The sequence below is a fragment of the Lemur catta genome, chromosome 5 (assembly GCF_020740605.2).
Source record: "Lemur catta isolate mLemCat1 chromosome 5, mLemCat1.pri, whole genome shotgun sequence".
NCBI classification, from domain to species: domain Eukaryota; kingdom Metazoa; phylum Chordata; class Mammalia; order Primates; family Lemuridae; genus Lemur; species Lemur catta.
In genome coordinates this window covers 4199441-4219980 of record NC_059132.1, presented here as the reverse complement: position 1 = coordinate 4219980, position 20540 = coordinate 4199441, and the positions used below count along the sequence as shown (strand labels likewise).

The window sequence follows — 20540 nt, the reverse complement described above, 5'->3', positions numbered from 1 at the left end:
CCCCCAAGTGGGCTCTGGTGCCTGGAGTACTTCACATGTGTTCATGACAGTACCCTGATACGAGGTTTTCTTTCTCGGCTATAGCCTAAGAAGTGATGCCCAAGGTTTTGTCAGCGCTGGCTCATTGGTTTTTGCTTTGGCAGGCTGCTTTGCTAAGGCAGGGCAAAAGCAGTCAGATGCAGAGAATAATATTCTTTCCCTGCGTGGCCTTGCTGGACAAGGGTTGTTTGAAGGACTCATTTTGCATAATGAGTTTTCACTCAAGGTGTACTTACACATTCTGTCAGCAATTAGGCAGTATTATTACATTTACAATGGGTTTTAAATATTCTAATGTAGATATCTACTTTTGAAGGCCTTATATTTAAAACTATGATCTTCCCCAAGAAATATGTAAAAATGGCAATTGTAGTTAACTTGAAAAAGTGACAAGGTCCAGAAGAATGCTTCAAATTCCATCCAAGTTATAAAGTATGTTGAGATCATTAGGGAATATTCAGTTCTTGGGACTTGCTCAAACCTTTGCTTGACATCAAAGAGAATGTGACATGTGAAATTAAAGTAAAGGAACTTGTCTTTGATGCCAGCCCTTCCATTTTGTATGTGTATCCTAAGCTTCCAAGGTCTTCCATGTATTAGAGCAGCATGTTCACGCAGAAAATACTTCACAAGATTCCGTACTGCCATTAGACATGATGCCGTCCTCTGTATGTGGAGAAGGCATTGATGAACCACCGTTGGACAGATGAGCAGTTTGTTACTTTCTTTCTCCATTGGTGAGGATGAGTTCGTCTTGGGTTGTCTCTTCTGCTCTTGAGAATATTGGATTCTGTTGGTAACATGGTTGTCTAAGGTTAAGAATTATTGGCCATAAAACCAAGACATTGGGTGCCTACCTTCTAGCCCTTAATTTACAATCATGTGATACTTGCTCCTGAGTTTCAGACAGCACGATTCCAAAAGATTAGAATTGTATTTAAAATAATGAACAGAGAGACGTATTGCAGAGAGATTGTTTTAAACTCTCAGTGATACTGTGTGGCATAGGTTGCAAAGGCTTCTTAACCGGGTGGATGAGAAGGCCAACTATCCCACAAAATTAAAGCCAGAGCAAAGTGGGCCAATTCCTTGGAGTTAACAATTTAATTCTGAATCTTCAGGATCCAGAGGAACCTGTTCATGTTTATTCATAATTTGGAAAATGGAATCACTGGCCAAGAAACAATATGTTCTGATTCTACTCTAAATCCAGTTTCCTAAAATCTATTGAAGGGCTTAGTGAACCCAACAAGGATCTAACAAAGCCACGTAATTGAACGACACAGAGGCTGATAAAATTCACAGGAGATTGTGTCAGAGATAAACTGCATCAGGAGACAGCATGGACAATAATTTAAACTAATTGTGCACTTTGATGTAAATTAACTTTTCCAGAAGAGAAATTGAGGCCTCATTTTGGACAGCTTTCTGAAACTGTCTGCAGCATGCAGAGTACCTGCCAAAAACACATACAGAGAATAAATTGGGTATTAACTAAACAGGGGCAAATGCCCTAAATAAAGCTGGTATGGGTATGATGTGCATGAGTGACACCTCTGCAACTTACAGACTGTTCGGTTTTGCTGACAGAGTGGGTGATCCAGAGAAAAAAGGGGTCCAGGAGTGCTGGGGGAGAATAAAGAGAGTAAAAATTGGTTGTTTGGGCGAAAAAAGGCTTATTAGGAGTGAGGAAGCGGTTAATAGAACTATGAAGAATTGAGTGACTGAGACCCTTGCGATATGAAAGTAGTGAAGGGTTTAGCCTCAGAGCATACACTGATGCAACCTGCTTGCAAGAAAGACAGGTTACAAAGAGACCAGATGGGCCAGTCTTTGTTTTTTCGTTTTTCCATAGCTGGAGAAAATGCTATTAAGTTAAACGTATGCCCATGGTTAATTCCACCATTTGAATGGCCCTCTGTTTTTAGGTTTTGTGAGTGTTGGAAAACTGGAACTGTGCACCACAAGATACATGTCTTCATGTAAAAGAAATGTTGACAGTTGAATTATCAGCTGTTACAAACACAGAGACTTAATCATAAGTGAGAGCAGCAAGGCATCACCTGCAGTATAATTGATAGCAAATACACCTTGCACTTAGAAGGTGTCTGGGTTTATATGTCAAACCAAGAAGAGCAATGCTGTCTCCATAGTGGGCTGAAATGTTTTTGTTATTCCTAGTGTTTAATACATACAGTTTGAAAGACAAGAATTTGAAAAGCAAATTGATATTTTTGATTGCATGTTGATGCCTGTTTTGGGAAACATTTCTAAGCTGTTAGTGTTTTCCTTTGTGTTTTGGGAGGTGGGAAGGAAGGGAGGTTTTTATGCAGTTATGTGAGAAGCTTCCTGAAATTTGACCTCTGTTTTCTGTTTTTTCCTTATATAGGATGATTATTTCAGAAACTGGAATCCCAACAAGCCCTTTGACCAAGGTAATGGATGTGATATTTCTTGCTGTATAGTCCATGGGAAATGCTGTCTCGTTTTTCCTTTCTTACATGCGGAGTTAATGTTCCCACAAGGGCCAGCTAGCTGTCTGATTTTACTGACTTTGGGGACTGAATTGAATGGGGTGAAAGAAATTATTTTATCGAATTAGTTATTTGTCTGAGGTTATGTCTAGGACAGATTTAAACAATTTTTAAAAACTGAATTGACCAGTATTATCACTGATTGGTTTTTTTAAGAAAAACAGTAAAATAGTTATTAGATTAACCTGGTGAATTGTGGCGCTGAATCCCACGGTTTCATTCTTGGAACAAACTGTGCCTGGAGACACTCCCCAATTCACAGGAGCCCCACAAATGGAACTTTCTTTCTAAAAAGAGGTTAATCCCGGGGGACATTCAAGGCCACTAATATTTCATTTGTTAAATGACTTCTTTATGGTTTCTAAATAGAATCTTGTTTCAGAGTCGGCTCACTGGCCACTTGGGTTCAAGCCTGGTGCTCAGAGGGCTTCCCCCGCTACTCCAGCAAGCATGGAACCTGCCTAATGATAGCTGTTGTAAATCACTAGCAGTGTCCTCCTGTGAATTATTTAAGACACAACAAGGACCCACTGCGAATCACATCCCTCTTCCCTTTGTTCTACGTGTGGCTGCTGTTGGCATAGACCCTGATGCTGAGAATGATGGTAGGTTGTTATTTCAAGTATGTAGATGCAATTAATGCTAAAACCCAGTGGAACAATAGTACCTACCATTGTGGCCCCCACCCCCCAGTCTGTGGCCTGTTAGGGACCAGACTGCAGAGCTCTGCCGCACCCCCTCCCACCCTGGTCCGTGGAAAAATTGTCTTCCGTGAAACCAGTCCCTGGTGCCAAAAAGGTTGTGCACTGCTGACCTACCACATCTCAAAAGGCTCACACTTCTGAGAATCAGCTTCAGTTTTGTAGCCTAAGTATTGTATGTGATCATTACGGTCAACTTGATACAAAGAAATCAAGGAGGTGTTGACATGTAATGGGGTGGAAGGTGTGCCTCTTCTGCCCCCTGCTTTGTCACTTTAATGGGTCACTCCCTCTGGACTCTGGTTTTCTTATAAGCAAAATTGGTATTAAAGTTTACACGTACGCATTTAATTCATGTCTCAAAGTAGTGCAACATTTTGTTCACTCATGCATGCATTTATTTATTCTCAAATGTTTATTGAGCTTCTACTGTATGCACAAGCACCAAGCCAGGTACTGGGGATAGAGCAAAAAAGCTGTGGTGCCCACCCTAGAGTAGCTCAGAGTGGGAGGAGGGAGGGTAATTAGTCAACAATTGCAGAGGGATCTGTTAATGGCTGTGATGCAGGTGTGTCCAGGGAAGCATGTGACTCTGTATGTGGGGGGCTGCGTGTGCGTGTGCGTGTGTGCGTGTGTGTGTGTGTGTGTGTGTATGTGTGTGTGTGTGTGTAGGGCAGGGGGTCCAGGAAAATTTTCCTTTGGAGGCTCTCTCTGGAATGTACACATCTTAGCAGCGTCTCAGAGCCTTACTCCTTTGCAATTCGAACAATGACTGAATCATTAGGAGGATTCACCTGAAAGCTTATGAAGGCATTCATAATTTAGGTTAGAAATTTTCTATCAAGAGTGAGCCACATTTTTAAAAATTTCTTTTAAAAGGTTGAAACTTTATTTATGAAGAACACTCAGATACAAAGCAACAAATTCTCTGTGCTGATAAACAAGTCCCCCTGTGAACAACCCTCCCAGGCTTTTGCTTGCAAAGGTAACTCAACCGACAGTTGCAGTGAACTGATTCTTTTTGGCCAAGAACTGGAAATAGGTTCTTGTGCTATAAGGATCAAATGTTGCCTAAATAACTATCATCTTTACTCTTTCCCAAGGCTTGCAAACAAATATACTTTTCTAAGGGAAGACATTTTTACTTTTACTAAGGCACATTGGAGAAGGGAATGCGTGAAAGTAGGCATCATTTGCCACTTGGGGATAAAATGTAGCTTCCCTTGGTGTGGGGGCTAACAAAGAAACTTTGAGCACCAAAAAGAATGTGATATTTAAACCTGCTTGGGTTAAAAGTTGAAAGGAGGACTTTTCTGTCCGGGGAATGATGGCAACTATATCCAGCAGAGGCCCGCCCTGCTCCCTCTTTTCTATCTCTGCAGGGTGGAAAACTGGGTTGGTTCAGATAAATCCTCCGGGAACACCTTATGGCTTTATGGAATATAATTGAGGACCTTAGCAGAGTGGCCCCACTTTGTACCTCAGGTGTAGCTGCTGCTGGCTATTTATATACAGAGCCACAGGGAGAGCAGGCAGAGCTGAGAATAGCCCTCGCTTAAAATCTCGGCCCCAGCAGATGTCATCAATTACATTGTGTGCCGCTCAATAAAAATGGGAGGTTACTATATCAGCGCTGACACCACTTGGTGAAATATAAACCACAGGCATGGGCGATGTAGAGCATTTCATCTTCCAGAAAATAGGAGAATTACTGAACTCAAGTGGAAGTTGTCAGCCAAAGAGAGAAGTCATTTCCCCTCCTAAGCTGAAAAAAGAATTAAACACAGCTAAGGTGGATTGTGGTGGGGGGAAACTTTCAGTTTGTAGAAACAGAACTTGTTGAAAGGCGTTTTCCGTGTTTCAGATGACAAATATGGGCTAGAAGAGGGATGGAAGGGGCTTCACGATGGAGGTGTAGGTATGAAGTGGGCTTGGGATGGTGGAGGGAGAGGATGGGAAGGAGGGCCCAACACGGGCGATTCTGATATAGCATAATCAGAAAGGTGGGTTTGAAGCAGGTTGAGAGGGACATTTCTTACCAATCTACCAAGTTTGAACTTTGTTTGCTTGGCAGTGGGGAGCCATAGAAAGTCTTTGAGTAGGGGAGTGACGTGATGAGAGCAACATCTTAGAGGATTTAGTTTGATGACTCAAGAGCTATGATTAGGAACCCAAGACACACTTGCTAAATGATGTCATTCCGATAGGACTCTTAGGCAACTTCTCCATGGCATCATCTTGGAGAAGCTCCAAGGCATCATCGTTGCCTTGGATCCTTGGGTTTGGGCTGTCACAGACTTATCAATTCATCTCTTCAGGTTGACTTTTGAAATGCTCATGGAGCTTCTGACTGTCTTAGGTGTTGGTGTAGCAAATAGGAGACTGAAAATATTCAAGGAATAGTTACTTAGCTGTAATTGCTCTGTCTGGTTAGATATTTACTGAACTTTGAACAACAGGGCTTCACGGAGCGAGCGTTTATCATCGTGTAATCGAGCCCCAGGCAGTGAGAAGAAAAGCCTCTCACCTGGTGCTCTCCAGTGATGAGACTCAAAATGTCTTTAGCTTGTTATCTTTCAGCGAATCATTAATGCTTCCATCAGTGGACGGTAATAGCCATCAATTTCAGGCTTTTCTAAGAATTCTTTCTGAGATTCAGGTAAAGTAGTATGTCCTTTTTTTCTTGAAATGATTTAATGCCAAAGCTCACAGAAGCGATGGACAGTAGTTCAGAATTGAGGGCGATGATTATTAACTCAAGTGAGAAATTTCCCTTGTGAAGTCCACAAAGAAAGACGCCCTGCAGAGACAGGTGGGCAGGCTGCACAGTTTGAGAGAGCCGTGGGCAAATGCAGACGGGTTTCCTGTCTTGCACAGGCAGGAGAAATGGAGGCCTTCCACGGACCTCTCTGCGGGAGTCTGGCTGAGGCTGTACAGCTCTGGAGTGATTCCAGAGTTTTTGGTTGTTTCTGCCACTTTGCCCTGTCAGCATCTTCCTCACCTGGCCCCCCAAAACCCGGGAGCACATATGAGGTTAGTACTTCTCAGCGTGGGGTCTGGTCTTAGCAAGATGCTTCCCCAAGGAAACAGTCCTTGGTCAAAAACACGTGGAACACACATGTACTCCAGTCACCTCTTGGAGATTAGCAATGCCCATTAGCAATGTAAAAGCTCTGAGAAGTCTTTCAGTAAAGAAGCCCATTTTACCTACCATTTTCCAAATTTGCCTTTGACCATGTGTTTTCATATTTATTTATTTTTTATTAGAGGAGGTAGTTAATTCGGTGGGATACACCTTGGTAAGTGTGGTCTAGGTTCTTGGGGTTTGGAGTCAGATTCCAAGTTTAGACCTTGGCTCTGCCTGTTACTAGCTGTGTGATCCTGGGCAAGTAGCTTAACTTCTCTGATTCTAAGACTTCACATCTGGAAATGGCACTGGGAAGATGAAATGAGTTAATATGCCTGGCATATAGTAAGTGATTGACAAGTGTTTTAGCAAGTGATTCATCCCATTCATTCCCTCCTTTTCCTATTTAGCTGCCTCTCCTTATGGCTTCCCTCCCTTCCCACTTAGGTTTTATTAATATTTTTTTCTCCTTTTGTTCCTTTCTGGTGGCGTTCAGAGTTGTGATGCTCTGAAGCTCTCAGGGCTAAATCGGCACTGGCCTGTCTTACACAAGGTGGGTCATTGTCATGGTGGACCCCAGATCCTCATAATTAGAGCTGAAGAGGTACAGGTGTTTAATGTGTTCATCCCTTCCTTCATTTTGTAAACAGTTAACAAATGCTTGATGTGTAAATCCATTGTACTGCTGATAGGGACAGCACTAAGGAAGATCTCTCTTGTGGGATGTTCCCAGTTCCCAGTCCTAAGAGACATCCATGCAAGGTCGTACCCAGGCATGGAGTGTGTGTAAGTACCGGGGTGACAGAGACGGGCGCAAGAGCTGGTGGGGGTGGGAGGCAAGGGGGGTTGATCCGGGTAATTGGGAATCCATAAGATGTCGAGTGTTTAGAGAAGTGACATAGCTCAATTTTAGTTGAGGTGACTTTTTTTTTTTTTTTTTTTTACAACTTGGCCTTATGCAGTCTGTGCCTTCGGTGTGTGGATCAGGCTCCATGATGCTACACAACCAACCTTTGCTGGTAACAAGTTACCTTCAGTGCAAGAATAAAGGTGTTGTCAGGAGGTGGCTTGATGAGGAAGGTTATCCAAAGGGTCCAGAGGGGACAGAAAGATAGTTTGTTGAACCACAATACTGTTGTGAAAACAAATGCATTGCGCTGGAGAGTCACAGAATAGGGGATGAACAAGAAGCAAAGTGAATTCTGACAAGTTGTTTTAAAGCTTCCTGATTGTAGTCCTTTTTTGAAAAAGAAAATTTAAGCTTATGCACCATACTTTTGCCAAATAAAAGGTTTTTTTGTTGTGTTGGGGGCTCAGGAAGGTAATTTGTGTATATAACCGCTACATTACTTTAGGATAGAATTCTGATTACATGAAGATGTCTCAAAGTGATGGACCACAAATTAATTTAGGTTCTGTAGCCATGGTCTATTCAGGAAAGAACCCACCGATTTATTTGGGTATGAAGTTCCACTTGATGAAATAAGCCATTTTAGGAGAAATGGCTGAAGAGATTTAGCACAGAATTTTTTTTTTTTTTGAGACAAGTGTGTTCCTTTAAAGTGGAATAAATGAATGATTTAGATAAAGTGTATAGTCATCGCTTTTAAGGACAATGCTTTTTCTTACGAAGGGGATACTAATCATTCTTCCAGAGCAGCCTGGCTGTAGCTAAACCTCAGACGATGCTGGTGATCTTCAGAGCGGAATACAAACGTGTAGAAATTGATCTCCAGATAAAAATAAGGCTCAGAAAGTCAGGGGCCCCTTTCACTCACGCTGTTCACTTGAATGGAGGAAAAGAAGAAAAACCTTGGCCTTTGACTTCCAATCTATTATACCAAGATCCTGACAAGCTCAAATCCTGACCAAAGCCCTGAACCGTTTTGAGGCGAAAATTCTAAAACTCAAAAGGAGGGAGTTCTTCCCGTGTTCCAGCTGTGTTTCTGGAACCAGAGCCCAGGGATTATCGTAGCATTTGTGTTTTGTTGAAGTTTTAAAGGGTGCCCAGGGAGTCAAGATCGCTTATTTCTAAAATTGTTCCGTAGAAGGGGATGTTTTTTCCTCTGGATGAATCTGAAATTTTACATGATAGGTTTAATAGAAATCTTAAGTCCCAATAGTTTTTCTTCTTGATGTGGAGTTTAACCGTACCCCAAAAAGAGCCTCTGATTTGCATTTATAGGGCTTTGAAAACTTTTCAGTTTTTAAAGGATCCGTTCACCTTATCTGATCCCGGAGCTGCTGATTTACAGAGACAGCTGGTCTGCTTTGTGGGAAGCATCTTAATTTCTCCCGGCTCTCTCGTGTTGGTCTGGTTGGTTTCTCCCTCTCACCTGCACCTTTTCCAGATAGTTAGAAATACGCTTTTCCCTGCACTGACCCCTCATCTTACTCACGTTAACCTGCTCTCCACTCCAGACGTTCACACCCCACCCCGGCCACCTTAGCCTCTCTCCCAACTGGTATCATTTCTTCTGTTTCTTGGTTATGACAATAAAAGTTACTATTTTTTTAATTTTTGGAGTATTGATTTTTAAATGTTCCAAGTCAATTCTGTCAGGGAAGAAACAGAAAACTATCAATTCAAATATTGGTGTGCTCCTCCTTTAACTCAGTCTACCTGCTTTGACTGTAGGTCAAATCAAATGTTTTCTCTTTCGTCTTTGGCTGCCTTTGCCTGTTTGCTTATTTAGAAGAAATAAAACATCAGATACAAGATTGAAATCCCAAAGGTGCCCCTTCTTGGTCCTCTTTCCCATTTTCTTTTCTCTAAAGGTGACTATATCATTAAATTGTTTTTCATTTCATATTCTTATAGCTTTATATTATATGTGCATATTTATAAACATGTTTTGCAATAGAAATTGATGTTTCCTTCTCTAATCTGTTTATTCTACTCAACACCATTTTTGAAGTTTTGTGTTTTGATATTATATAATAGATCTAGCTAATTTCTTTATATTGTGGTATTCTATTGTATTAATATGCCACAGTTGATCTGATTATTCCCCCATTGATGGACGTTTATGTTGCTTCCGTTTGTTTTGCTGTTGGGGCTGTGTTTTCTTAGCATTTCTAACCACACAAGCCATTTGGCCTGGGGAGTGTGGTATCCCAGGAGGAGGGCTGAGGAAGCACATGGCTCTGCCACTGTTAAAATGTGCAGCTTTGTGCAAATCACATGGCCTTTCTGGACTTCCATGTGCCTGTCTCTGAAATAAAGGAAGAGGACTAGATGGCTTCTGAGATCCTTGCCATCGATGGTAGTTAAGTTGAGGAAGCATAATTTTCTGTGTATGTTTTCTCCTACAGGGAAAAAAAAATGAAAAATTTGAAGCAGGATGCTCTTATTTCAAAGGTTACAGTTTAGCCAATGAGGTATGAATATACTGTAAGTTCATTAAAACCAATGGAATTAAATGGGCCTTTTAACCATGAAGGATGGGTGGGGAGGCTCAGAATAAAAAGCAAAAATGGGCCAAAGAAGGAGTCTCTTCTCACAGCATCCTGGGGGCACTGTAAGCTGCAGAGGAAAGAGCAGGAGTCAAAAGGGCTCAAGTTCGAATCTTGGCTCTCCTGTTATCTTGCTGCATATGCTTGAATAAGATCTGGCCTTTGTTTTCTCATCTGTAGAGTGGGGCTAATGATATCTGTCTTGTAGGGCATTTATGAAGACTGAGTGAGATGATGTTTTCGAAGGGCTGAGAAGCGAGAGTGTGGTGTATTCTCAGCAAGCCTCCGTTTCTTTCCACTCAGTGAGGCATGACTGTGTAGGTCCATTTGCTCATTGAGTGCCTGAGTTGCTCCGTGAGTGTGTGTTCTGGCTTCAGCCTGTCGTCTCAAAGAGCTCCCAGGACCTCGTACCCATGGAACCAAGGAGCAAAAGCCATTCTGGGCTGTGCCCCACCCTTTGGAGGGAGTAAGAGAGAATCAGGAAGGGTAGTCCAACTCACCGTGCAATTATGGGGCACCGCACCTTTCTCTTACCACGTTTAAGAGGCTCTTTCAGCATGACAGACAAATCCATTTTAAAGACATGTTTATTACCTTTCCCAAAACTCATAAAATGTGGTTTTAGTTTTATAAAAGGGGAAAAAAATCTTCCTGCTAATCCACCTGGTAGAACAACAGTCCCTGAATTAATTATGTTGTATTTGTTGAGTCCTAATGAACCAGCCTTGGTTTGGGAAGATTCTCAATAGGGAAAAAATGTCAGCTGAATTCTAAAATCGGTCAATAATGCTGTTTAAATTTTCTTCATTTGAGAATGTAGAGTGGATTAGAGCATTTTCACAATGGGGACATGGCTGCTTGGATAAAGACTGCTGGAGTCGCTGTATCCCCCATACCTGTCATGCCTGAGATGGAGAGTTTTGTTTTGTTAAGGTCTTCAGTTGTAATACAGAGCACTTCATCGCTGGAGACCTGTTCAATGTTCCTTCTTCCCCAGTAGCCATGTGGGATGAGAGGCAATGTGATATATTGGAAAGGCCCTGGCCTTTGCAGTATCAAAGATTGGATTCAATTCCCAGCTTTTCCCTTTAACAGCTGTGTGTACCTAGACAAGTGCTGAACTTCTCTGAGCCCCAGTTTCCTTATCTGTAAAATAGAAATTATGACATTTGTTACACCTGTTGGATGAGGGATCTGTAAAACTCCTGACCCAGTCTTATAATGAACGTGATAAAGGCAAGAAAGCTTTGTCAGAAGATGGAGGAATGATGAGTTTGGGACTCTCATATTTGGAAGGATCTTAGTGTTTTTCTGATGTGTCTGCTTTTCCCATCAGAGTGTGAGCTCATTGCTCAGTTAATCATTGAATCAAGTACTCACGGGTCCCCAGGAGGTGCTATGTTGGTCACAGGCAGGACTGTGAAGGGGCTTGTGGTCTGAGAAGCTGAGAGACACACATGAAAGACAATCACTCAGATTTGGGGGCTCAGGTCAGGAGATGGTCGGCTCTTCCTGGGTGAAGGTTGGGAAAAGGATCCTAGAAGAAGTGAGCTAGGAGCCTTTCTGAAGATGGGTGGATATTTGGAGGGAGAGTGGAGGGGAGAGCATCCACTGGGGAGAAATGCTCTTTGATAGCTGATCATTGCAAAAGTGAAGTCTGACAATGTTTTAGTCCATTCAGACTGCTGTAACAAAATACCATAGACTTGAATGGTTTATAATCTGCAGAAATTTCTCACAGTTCTGGAGGCAGAAGTTTGAGATCAGGGTGCCAGCATGGTTGGGTGCTGGTGCTCTTCCGGGTTGCAGATGTCTGTACTCTCCTTGTATCCTCACGTGGAGGAAAGAGAGCCAGCGAGTTCTCTGGGGTTTCTTTGATAAAGGTGCTAAGGCCACTCATGAAGGTTCACCCTCGTGACCTACTTGTCTCCCAAAGGCCCGCCTCCTAATACCTTCACATTGGAGGGTAGGATTTCAACATGTGAATTTTAGGGGAGCACAACATTCAGTTCCTTGCAGATAGGATGCTTCTTTTAAAAATGTTTGTTAAGAGAGAGGAAGAAAATGTAGTCGTTATTGTAGAGGCTGCTTCACTCTTTACCCGTTTGTCTCTGAAGACTCATTCTGATGGGCACCTTGCCATCCCGTGGAGCAGGGTGGCAGATAGCGAGGCAGGCCTGGTGCATGGCATGGGGAGGGCTGGGGACACTAGCCCATTCTACCTCCAGAGAGGAGCTAAGACCCAGCGCTAGCTGATGCTGGTCGTGATGGGCTGGGGGCCCAGCATTGCCAGGACTTCTGATTTCTCAGGAGTAGCTGGGATTGAAGATGTTTTTCTATGTGTGAAGCCTCCTAATTCTTCAGTGTTGGCAAATTAATTATTTAAAAACACAACGAGAGGGTAAATATGTCAGTGGCTTCTCTCCTAGAGGGAAGCCGAGAGCCTGTGTGAGACCTGGAGCTTTGCCTGTGGCGTCTGTGCTCTGGAGGCTGGTGAGTCCTTGGGGCTCCTCTGACCCGGAGCAGCCGGGGAGCCCCAGGGGCGGGGGCAGAGCACGGCAGAGCTGGGCAGACTGCCTGAGTGGAAGTCGTCTTTGTCAGGACTGTGCTCAGAGACCACCAGGGGCCTGCTGTGGTTTGAATGTGTCCCCTCAAAAACATGTGTTGGAATCTTATCCCCATGCAGCGGTGCTGGGAGGTGGAGCCTAATGAGAGGCACTTAGGTACCAACACACTATAAAAGGGCTCGAGGCTGCGAGTTTGATCTCTTGCTCTTTCTCACCGTGTGATGCCTTACGCTGAGTTATGATGCAGCAAGAAGCCTGTCACCAGATGTGACCACTCAATATTGGACTTCCTGGTACATTTCTGTTCATTACAAATTACTCAATCTGTGGTATTGTATTGTAGCAGCACAAAACAGACCAAGAAAAGGCCTAAAGCCACTTGTGATAGGCGTGAGAGCCCCAGGCAGAGGGCTGGGCTGTTACTCCTGTTTCCACGTGGCCTCCTGCGTCACCTTGAGATGGATTGTTTTAATCCTGAAAGGAGGGACACTCACCCATGACCTCATACGTGTGCACACACACATACACACACACACACACACACACACACACACACACAGTCTCACACTCACAGAAGTCATACAGAATATAGTGCTGTCGTGACTTAGAAACATACCATGTCCCAGAGAGCAAAGTGGAGCCCATTTGAGCCCTGAATTTGCCCAGGGTTTGCACCACCCCTGGGCCCCTGACCTGAACTCTGCTCCAGCCCGTCTTTCCTTCCTTAACTTCGGGACCTGGTGATCGATGTGCTCGAGTTGTCCTCCTGCATTCACTGCAGGTCTGTGGATGCTCAGTTTCCCTGCAGGAAATTACTTGAAATGTCACTCAGTTGCCCTCAGATCTGTAACCAAATGTATGATAGCTTAACATGTCTTCATTTTATTGTATTATTTCTTCTCTCTGCCTCATTCACCAAAGGGTAACTTATGGGCATATATAAGTATCAAGTGATAAAATGAACAGATGACAATATTTGAGTATAAGAAAAAAATGTAAGTAAATTTAAAAAAGCTATAACAAAGGTAACTTCTATGCACTTCTAGGAGACTTGGGTCCAACCAAGAGCTTCCCTAGCCATCAAAGCAAGGAAGGAAGCGCAGAGCACTGTGTTCTGGTGATGTGAAAACAAGGCAGCTATTCGGGAGAAACACAGGTGCCCTGGTACTGAGACCAGAGATGCTCTCCCCTTATGAGTTCTCAGAAGCGGGTTTGTCAGGGTGGATGACATTCCTGCCAGTGTCTGAATACCACGGTAAGTTTTTATGATTGCTTCGTCCAAGATCCGTCAGTGTACAGTGATGCTTAGTGCCAAAGTACAGTTCCGTAAATGAACTCAATAATACACAGTACGCGGTCTTCTAAAGGCCTGGCTTGATCCGAGGATAGAATTGACAACATCAGGGAGAATGGTTGGCCTGCATCTCCATCAGGGAATACATTGATTGTTTTGTTTCTGGGAACTGATTAGCATTGGGAACAGAGAGTTCTGGGCTTTTCCTGGCAGGAACGTGGAGTTCAGATGATCTGTGCTGCCAATTAATGGAAGCATATGGATCTTCTCTCTTCAGCCAAGTGGCAGGCAGAGCCGGTCTCCTTGGGTAGACATTAAGAATCCAAACCGGAACTTTGATGCCTGACTGCATTGTCACCTTCCTCCATGCTGTGACACTGAAGTCATTTCAGACCCACAGGCAAGTGGCTGATTAAGAACATCAGCATTCTTCCCCACAGGCCTCCAGACCCAGGGCAGTTACTATGGGATTACTTGGAGCTTGACCGTGTAGTGCGGGCTTTATGTGGGTGAGAAATGCTTCCCTTGCACACAGACATGTAAATGTAAACCCTGTTTCTCGTGTGTGTGCAGACGCTCAATAAATTTACATCTTATGTGAAGACGTTATCAGATTCTTATTAAATCTTGCTATAAAATTCTCAGCCACCATCAGCTTTTGGCGTGATGGTTACCTTTGGAGGGGTAGAAGGGAGGTGCAGTCTACAGATTTTTTGACAATGAAAAGGGTTCCTCATGGTAGAATAATTTGGGCACATCATCACAGCACATAGATACAGGAGTTTCATTTGGGAATGTTTTCAAACAGGTGTGATAAAGCAATCATAAAAATCCCAACAGAAACTCACAGAATGCTTAATTTCAAGACACATCTCTTCTCCCTGACCCTGCTAAGATAAATTATTTGTAAAAGAAAAATATACCCTTGGGGAAAATATAATTTTTGGGTATAAGCCATATAAATGTTGGCAGGCTTCTGCTAATAATGATGATTTTTGCTTTTAGCGAGGTCGTTCCTGAGCCATTCTTTCTATCAGTGATTAGGCAGGAGGAGAAATTCCCAGTTTGTGATGATAAAATTATACTGTCAGATTAGGAGTGAGCACTCATCATTCTGCTCTCATAGCAAGACACAGATTTCTTCATCCAGAAATGTCTTCAAGTGCTTTATGTAGAGTTTTAGAAGCAGGGTTAGGGTGATAAAACTGAGCTGTGAGCAGGCCAGCACGGTGCATGGACTTTTGAACTCCTCTGGACATAATAGCCACTCTTGGATATTTGTAGGTTGCTTGTAGGGAGGTAACTGAGGATTCTGTCTCGCTCCTGAGTGTAGTCCTGGAACCAGTGGTGGGATTTGAAAAGGGGTAGATTTTGGCTCAGTCCATGTATGGCATTTCCACAGGACAGGCTGTGTGAGGATGAGTAGGCTGCATGGGGGAGACTGAGTCACCATCCCTGGGACGTTCACATGTAAGAGTGAGCAGCCACGTGGCTGCTTTGCTGTAGAGGGATTTGAACATTGGATGGGGACAGGGATACCACTGAGATGGCTTCTGACCTTGAGTTTATGCAGTTCTCTGATAAGGCAAGTCCATTGGGAGGTGATAATTTATTTTATAAAATGATTCCCCACAGGATTTCCTGAGATAACCTGCCTAGGTGGTACTTCTGAGGTGGATTCCGTTTATCAAAGTTGTGTCTATGCACCTTTGCAAGAATGCCTAATAAGTAAGTGAGGTCAATCTTTTACAATCAAATCCTCATCCATTGCACATACAAAGGACTTGGAAAGAAAAATGGCAGCATTACTCAATGTTCCTAAAAGAAAAATAATCTATCCGGTCAGTTTAGAGCTTCAGTTTCATGAATTTGGAACTAACCTGTTGCTCTGACTGGATTCTGTTGCCTTTGGCAAGAACGGCGGGGCAATAAGTGACCCTGGTGCCATGCTGTGTCTTGCTGGAGCTGCAGGTACAGGCACAGGTTTCCGAATGCCATGTGATTTCTCAGTGTGAGACTCATGGAGAGGGGTTGGTGTCCTCTGTAGAGAAGGAAGTGCTTTTGCTGTACGTTCAGAAGCTTGAGTAGTGGGGAGTGAGTAGAGGAGGGCATGGGAAGCCATCATCCTCACAGAGCAACTGCCGAGGGCCTGGAGGGGTGGATTAGACTGGTCTCTGCGCTCAGGGAATGCCCAGTCCCTACCAGTGTGCTGGGTCAGCTTGGAAGGGTAGAGCCACATCCATGGACGTGCTGGAGTCCAGGAGGCCATGCCCTTAGGAACTCCTGTCTTCTGACTTAGCTCCTGTTGTTTGAGAAATCTGAAGTGCATGGCTGGGGTATTAAGTGTGGTTTTGTTAGCACATCAAATAATGACTCCTTACATATTTAGAACATCACACTATCTCACACACCAAAGGCAAGACCCTACAACTCTCAGATAAAGAGGGATTATTATGTGTTTGTATGTGACCAGTGTTGACGTCTGGTCAGCTGAGCTGGCCTGCCCTTCAAGAGAAACAGGAGGGACTGCTTCTGTCTCCAGGGACATTCAGGCCAAAGGATCACGGGATCCGTCAAGAATGGTAATACCAGCCATTGACTAATTGTTCTGCAGGGACTTTTCTATGGAATATTTTCAGTGGCTGTTGTGTGTTTGCAACTCTATCACCACATTTTTCTTCTTTGCTCTGTATGTATTCCATTTTTCTTAGAATCAGGCTTTCCAACATGATTTGAGTCTCCAAAGGTACCAAATGGAAAATTATGCTGGGGGTATAACTTTCCAGACAGTATGATGGTATAACTTTCCAAGTAATATAATTATAGGAGGATTATAATTAAGAAAGTGAATCGTAGTTCTCTCATTTCATGGCTATGAGGAACTCTATTCCTTTAAGAGTTTACCGTAATATAATAATTAGCTCATTGCTTGCCCCACAAGGGTCTCTACACATTCTGTTCTCCCCAGTTAGTATATTTCTGACCCCCCTTATTTGGTCTGTCCAACTCATTCTTGTGGTCTCAATGTGCACATCACTTACCCAAGGAAGACTTCTCTGATTGACCCTAGGCTAGGCCAAGTCACCCTCTCCTAACAGTAGATGCTTTGCATTGTTACACAGTTGCAATTTAATAATTTTAAAGAATGGTTTACTATTTGTTTCCTTGGCTAGACTGTGATCTCCCTGGGAGCAGGCTTACATCTGTGTTCTGTACTGCTATATTTCCAGGTCCAGCGTAGGACTGGACATGAAGTCAGTGCTGAGTTAATAGTTGTTGAATAAATAATAATAAACATTGAGTGCCTGCTGCATACCAGTGCTTTCTACTCCTCTTAAAAACGTGTGTGTGCGTATGTACATAGTCTTAGCTTGTACTGATGACAACTCTATAAAGCGAGCATGGCTGCTCCCATTTTATTAATATAATTAGGAAACTGGGTTCAAGTCCTGAGGGTAGAATACTCAGCAGCTTTTAAAAGATGTCAGAAAATTCCTATGTGGTCATCTGGAAAAATATCCATGATATGGTAAGTACAAAGAAGCAAAACAGTGTATCTAATATGATTCTACTTAAGTAAAACACAGAGCTTATGTATGTATGTATCTGATGAATGTTTGTATTATATTTGCATACATAAAATGTCTGAGTCCACACCAAATGGTAACCAATCTTCTCTGAGGAATGGGCTGGGAGGGGCATTTTTGGTTTGTAATATTTTATGTGTTGTCATTTTAAACCTTTTACTGTGAGCCTCTCTTACTTTTTAAATACAAAGTAAGAGAAGAAAGAAGACCTTGCCCAAGGTTACCTAGTTTGTGTGGTGGCCAAGAGGGATTTGAACCCTGGGCCATCTGGCTGTGAAGCCCGTGTTCTGTTCATGATGCCCTTTATGTGACTGGGGAGATTTTGCCCCCCAGGGGACAAATGGCAATGTCAATAAACATTTTTGGTTCTCACAATTGTGGGGCAGGGGGCGGTTTGCTATTGGCGCGTAGAGAGCAGGGGCCAGGGATGCTGCTGAACGTCCTCCACGGCATGGGACAGCCCCCCCAGCGGTGACCAGCCCCCATGTCAGTGGTGCTGAGGCCGAGCAGCCCTGCGCCAGGGCGGCCGCCAGACACCCTCACCAGGAGCTGTGACTCCCTGTGGCCGCCTCAGCCCCAGCAGGACTGTCAGTGGGGGGTGCCCAGTACCGGCCGGGGAGCAGTGGGCGTACATGAGCTCTGGGATGGTCGTTTCAGTGCCCAGTGGGAACAGCGGAAGCTAAATTGTGTGTTGGTCGTACAGCAAAGCCTTTAGAGGAGAGACCAAGACAAGACATCTTCTGTGATGGGCCCTTGAGGCCACTTTGGTGCTTTCTCTGCAGCATAATGTAGCCGACTCCTAAATGTCAAGGCCGTTCCATGTGGCCTCCTGAGGACCCGATGGAAAGAGTCAGCTTCCATAGGCTCTGCAGATGGGGACGAGACACGAATTGGACTTTTGGGGAGGTGATTGCCAGGAGAGAGAGGGGGTCCTGGGAAGGCACAGGGTGGGAGGTAGCCCCCCTTTGCCTTAGCACAACTCAAGGGAAAACTACATTTCTCTTAGGACAGATGATGTAGTCTGAATTTGTTCCCGTCTCCTCTTTTAATGGTTTAAAAGCTTATTTACAACCTAAAATCCGGTACCATCTAGAAGGCGTCCAGAAGCCCGTCTGTGGCACCATTCTGCCGGTGCCGACATGAGTAGGTCTCACCCAGTAAGCTTTCAGTGGCTCGTCCGTCACCGACAGGACCCTGTCGAGGAGTTTCACGGATGGACAGCGAGCGCCCGGGCAGGGAGGCCGCTCTGCCGCATCGGAGCGTCAGCCGTGTTGTTCTGTAGCGAGGGCTCTGGGAAATCATAGGACTTGGCCTCATTTCTGCACAGAGGGGAGGCTGAAGCTAGAAAGGACAAATCGCTGGCCAGAGACTCCCCAGCTAGTCACTGACGGATCAGGACTAGTCTGCAGGCCCCGGCCGCTGGCCTCGCAGTGAGCCTCACCGAGGTGACAGTGGAAGGAGAGAGGGATCACTGTGTTGGAAACAAACTGGCCAACAAACAAGAAAGCATTTTCTTGTGTGGATCAGGTTGGGTAGGCTTTGGTTTGGGGAGTAGGAGGTGGGAAAGAGGATAGGGGGTGAGGGCTTTCCATTTTCAGCGGTCTTGACGTGTGGCCTCAGACAGCAGCATGGGCACGGCTTGAGAACTGCTGGAAGTGCCCGCTCCCCAGCCTCCCCTCACACCTGGTGAATCAGAGACTCTGGGCATGGGCCCAGCACACCAAGCCCCCTGAGTGGTGCTGGTGCATGCTGGGTTGAGAACCTTAGGTAAGAAGGAGAGAAGGTGAGATGCTTCCTGGTGTTGCCATGCCATTAGCTGGGACCTGGGATCTGTTACTTAACTTCTTTGGGTCTGAAGAATAGGGATGGTGACACCTAACCTGCAGAATTATTGGAGGAACTGGTACGCTAATATGGGTGAGTGTGGTTAGTAGCGTTAGCCAAGTATTCAGGCTTGTGCCTTGTGTTTGCTCTGATCCTTGTGGACTGGTAAATACATAGTTACCCTCTCTAATGACACGCCCTCAAGGCTGCTCTGTTGCTCCTTTCTCCTGTTCTTGAACGTCAGGGTCATTCCACGTGGCCTCCTGAGGACCCGATGGGAAGATTCAGCTTCCCAAGGCCCCGCACTTGGGGATAGCTGGCAACTCGTGGTAGCTGGCAAAGGGGAGGATGTAGCTGAGGAAGCGGGCAGGAGGGCTGTGCAGTAGAGCTGCCTGGCTTCTGTGAATGGACCCTACAAAGCACTGGTGACACTGGTTCTAAGCAAGGAGGGCGGGGGTCATTACAAGCGACTCCTCATTACAGCCTGAGTACGGTTCAGTATGGAGACTTGTACAGTCAAGGTAATGGCAGCCACGATGACAGCCCAGAGTACTGGGTAACCGACCTGTGACAGCCTCAGCCTTCTTTCATCTGATCTCACACACCATCAATTGCAAGACACAGCTTTACTTTGTGTACCCCTGAAAACAAACAAACAAAATCAAGCCCAAAATGAAACAAACTGACATGCCATTGACTGCTAAAAAAAAAATCCTGATTTCAGTGTTAAAATGTGAGAAATAATATATAAAAAAACAGTGAGTGCTGAGCCTTTCATGCATCATTACATTCAGTCTTCCCAACTGCCCTGTGGAGTTGGGGCTATTGCTGTACCTATTTTATAGGTAAGGAAACTGAGGCTCAGTTAAGTCAGTTTCCCAGGGCAGGGGTCAGCAAGTTTTTTTTGCAAATGTCAGATAATGAATATTTTAGGCATTGGGGTCCATACAGTCTCTGTTGCAACAGCTCAATTCTGCCTCGTAAAGTGAAAGCAGCCATGACAATATGCAAATGAGCAGGTGTGGCTACGTTCCAATAAAACTTTATTTGTGGAAACTGAAATTTGAATTTCATATAATTTTCACATGTTATGAAATAGTTTATATTTTTCAACCATTTGAAAATGTAAAATTGGGCTGGGCACAGTGGCTCACGCCTGTAATCGTACCACTCTGGGAGGCCAAGGTGGGAGCATTGCTTGAGCTTAGGAGTTGGAGACCAACCTGAGCAAGAACAAGAATCCCTTTTCTACTAAAAATAGACAAAATTAGCTGGCATGGTAGTGTGCACCTGTAGTCCAGCTACATAGGAGGCTGAGGCAGGAGGATCACTTGAATCTAAGAGTTTGAGGTTATAGTGAGCTATGATGATGCCACTGCACTCTAGCCAGGGTGACAGAGAAAGACTCTGT

At 44.3% G+C, this 20540-nt stretch overlaps 1 protein-coding gene across 1 annotated transcript in view; it reads left to right on the top strand.

Moving 5' to 3' along the window:
• SPOCK1 (SPARC (osteonectin), cwcv and kazal like domains proteoglycan 1) overlaps positions 1-20540 on the top strand; it is a 465095-nt gene that overhangs the window by 198222 nt on the left and 246333 nt on the right. The window contains exon 3 of the mRNA XM_045552560.1: positions 2429-2474. Within this exon, the coding sequence (XP_045408516.1) occupies positions 2429-2474 (46 nt within the window). The remainder of the gene's footprint in view (positions 1-2428; positions 2475-20540) is intronic.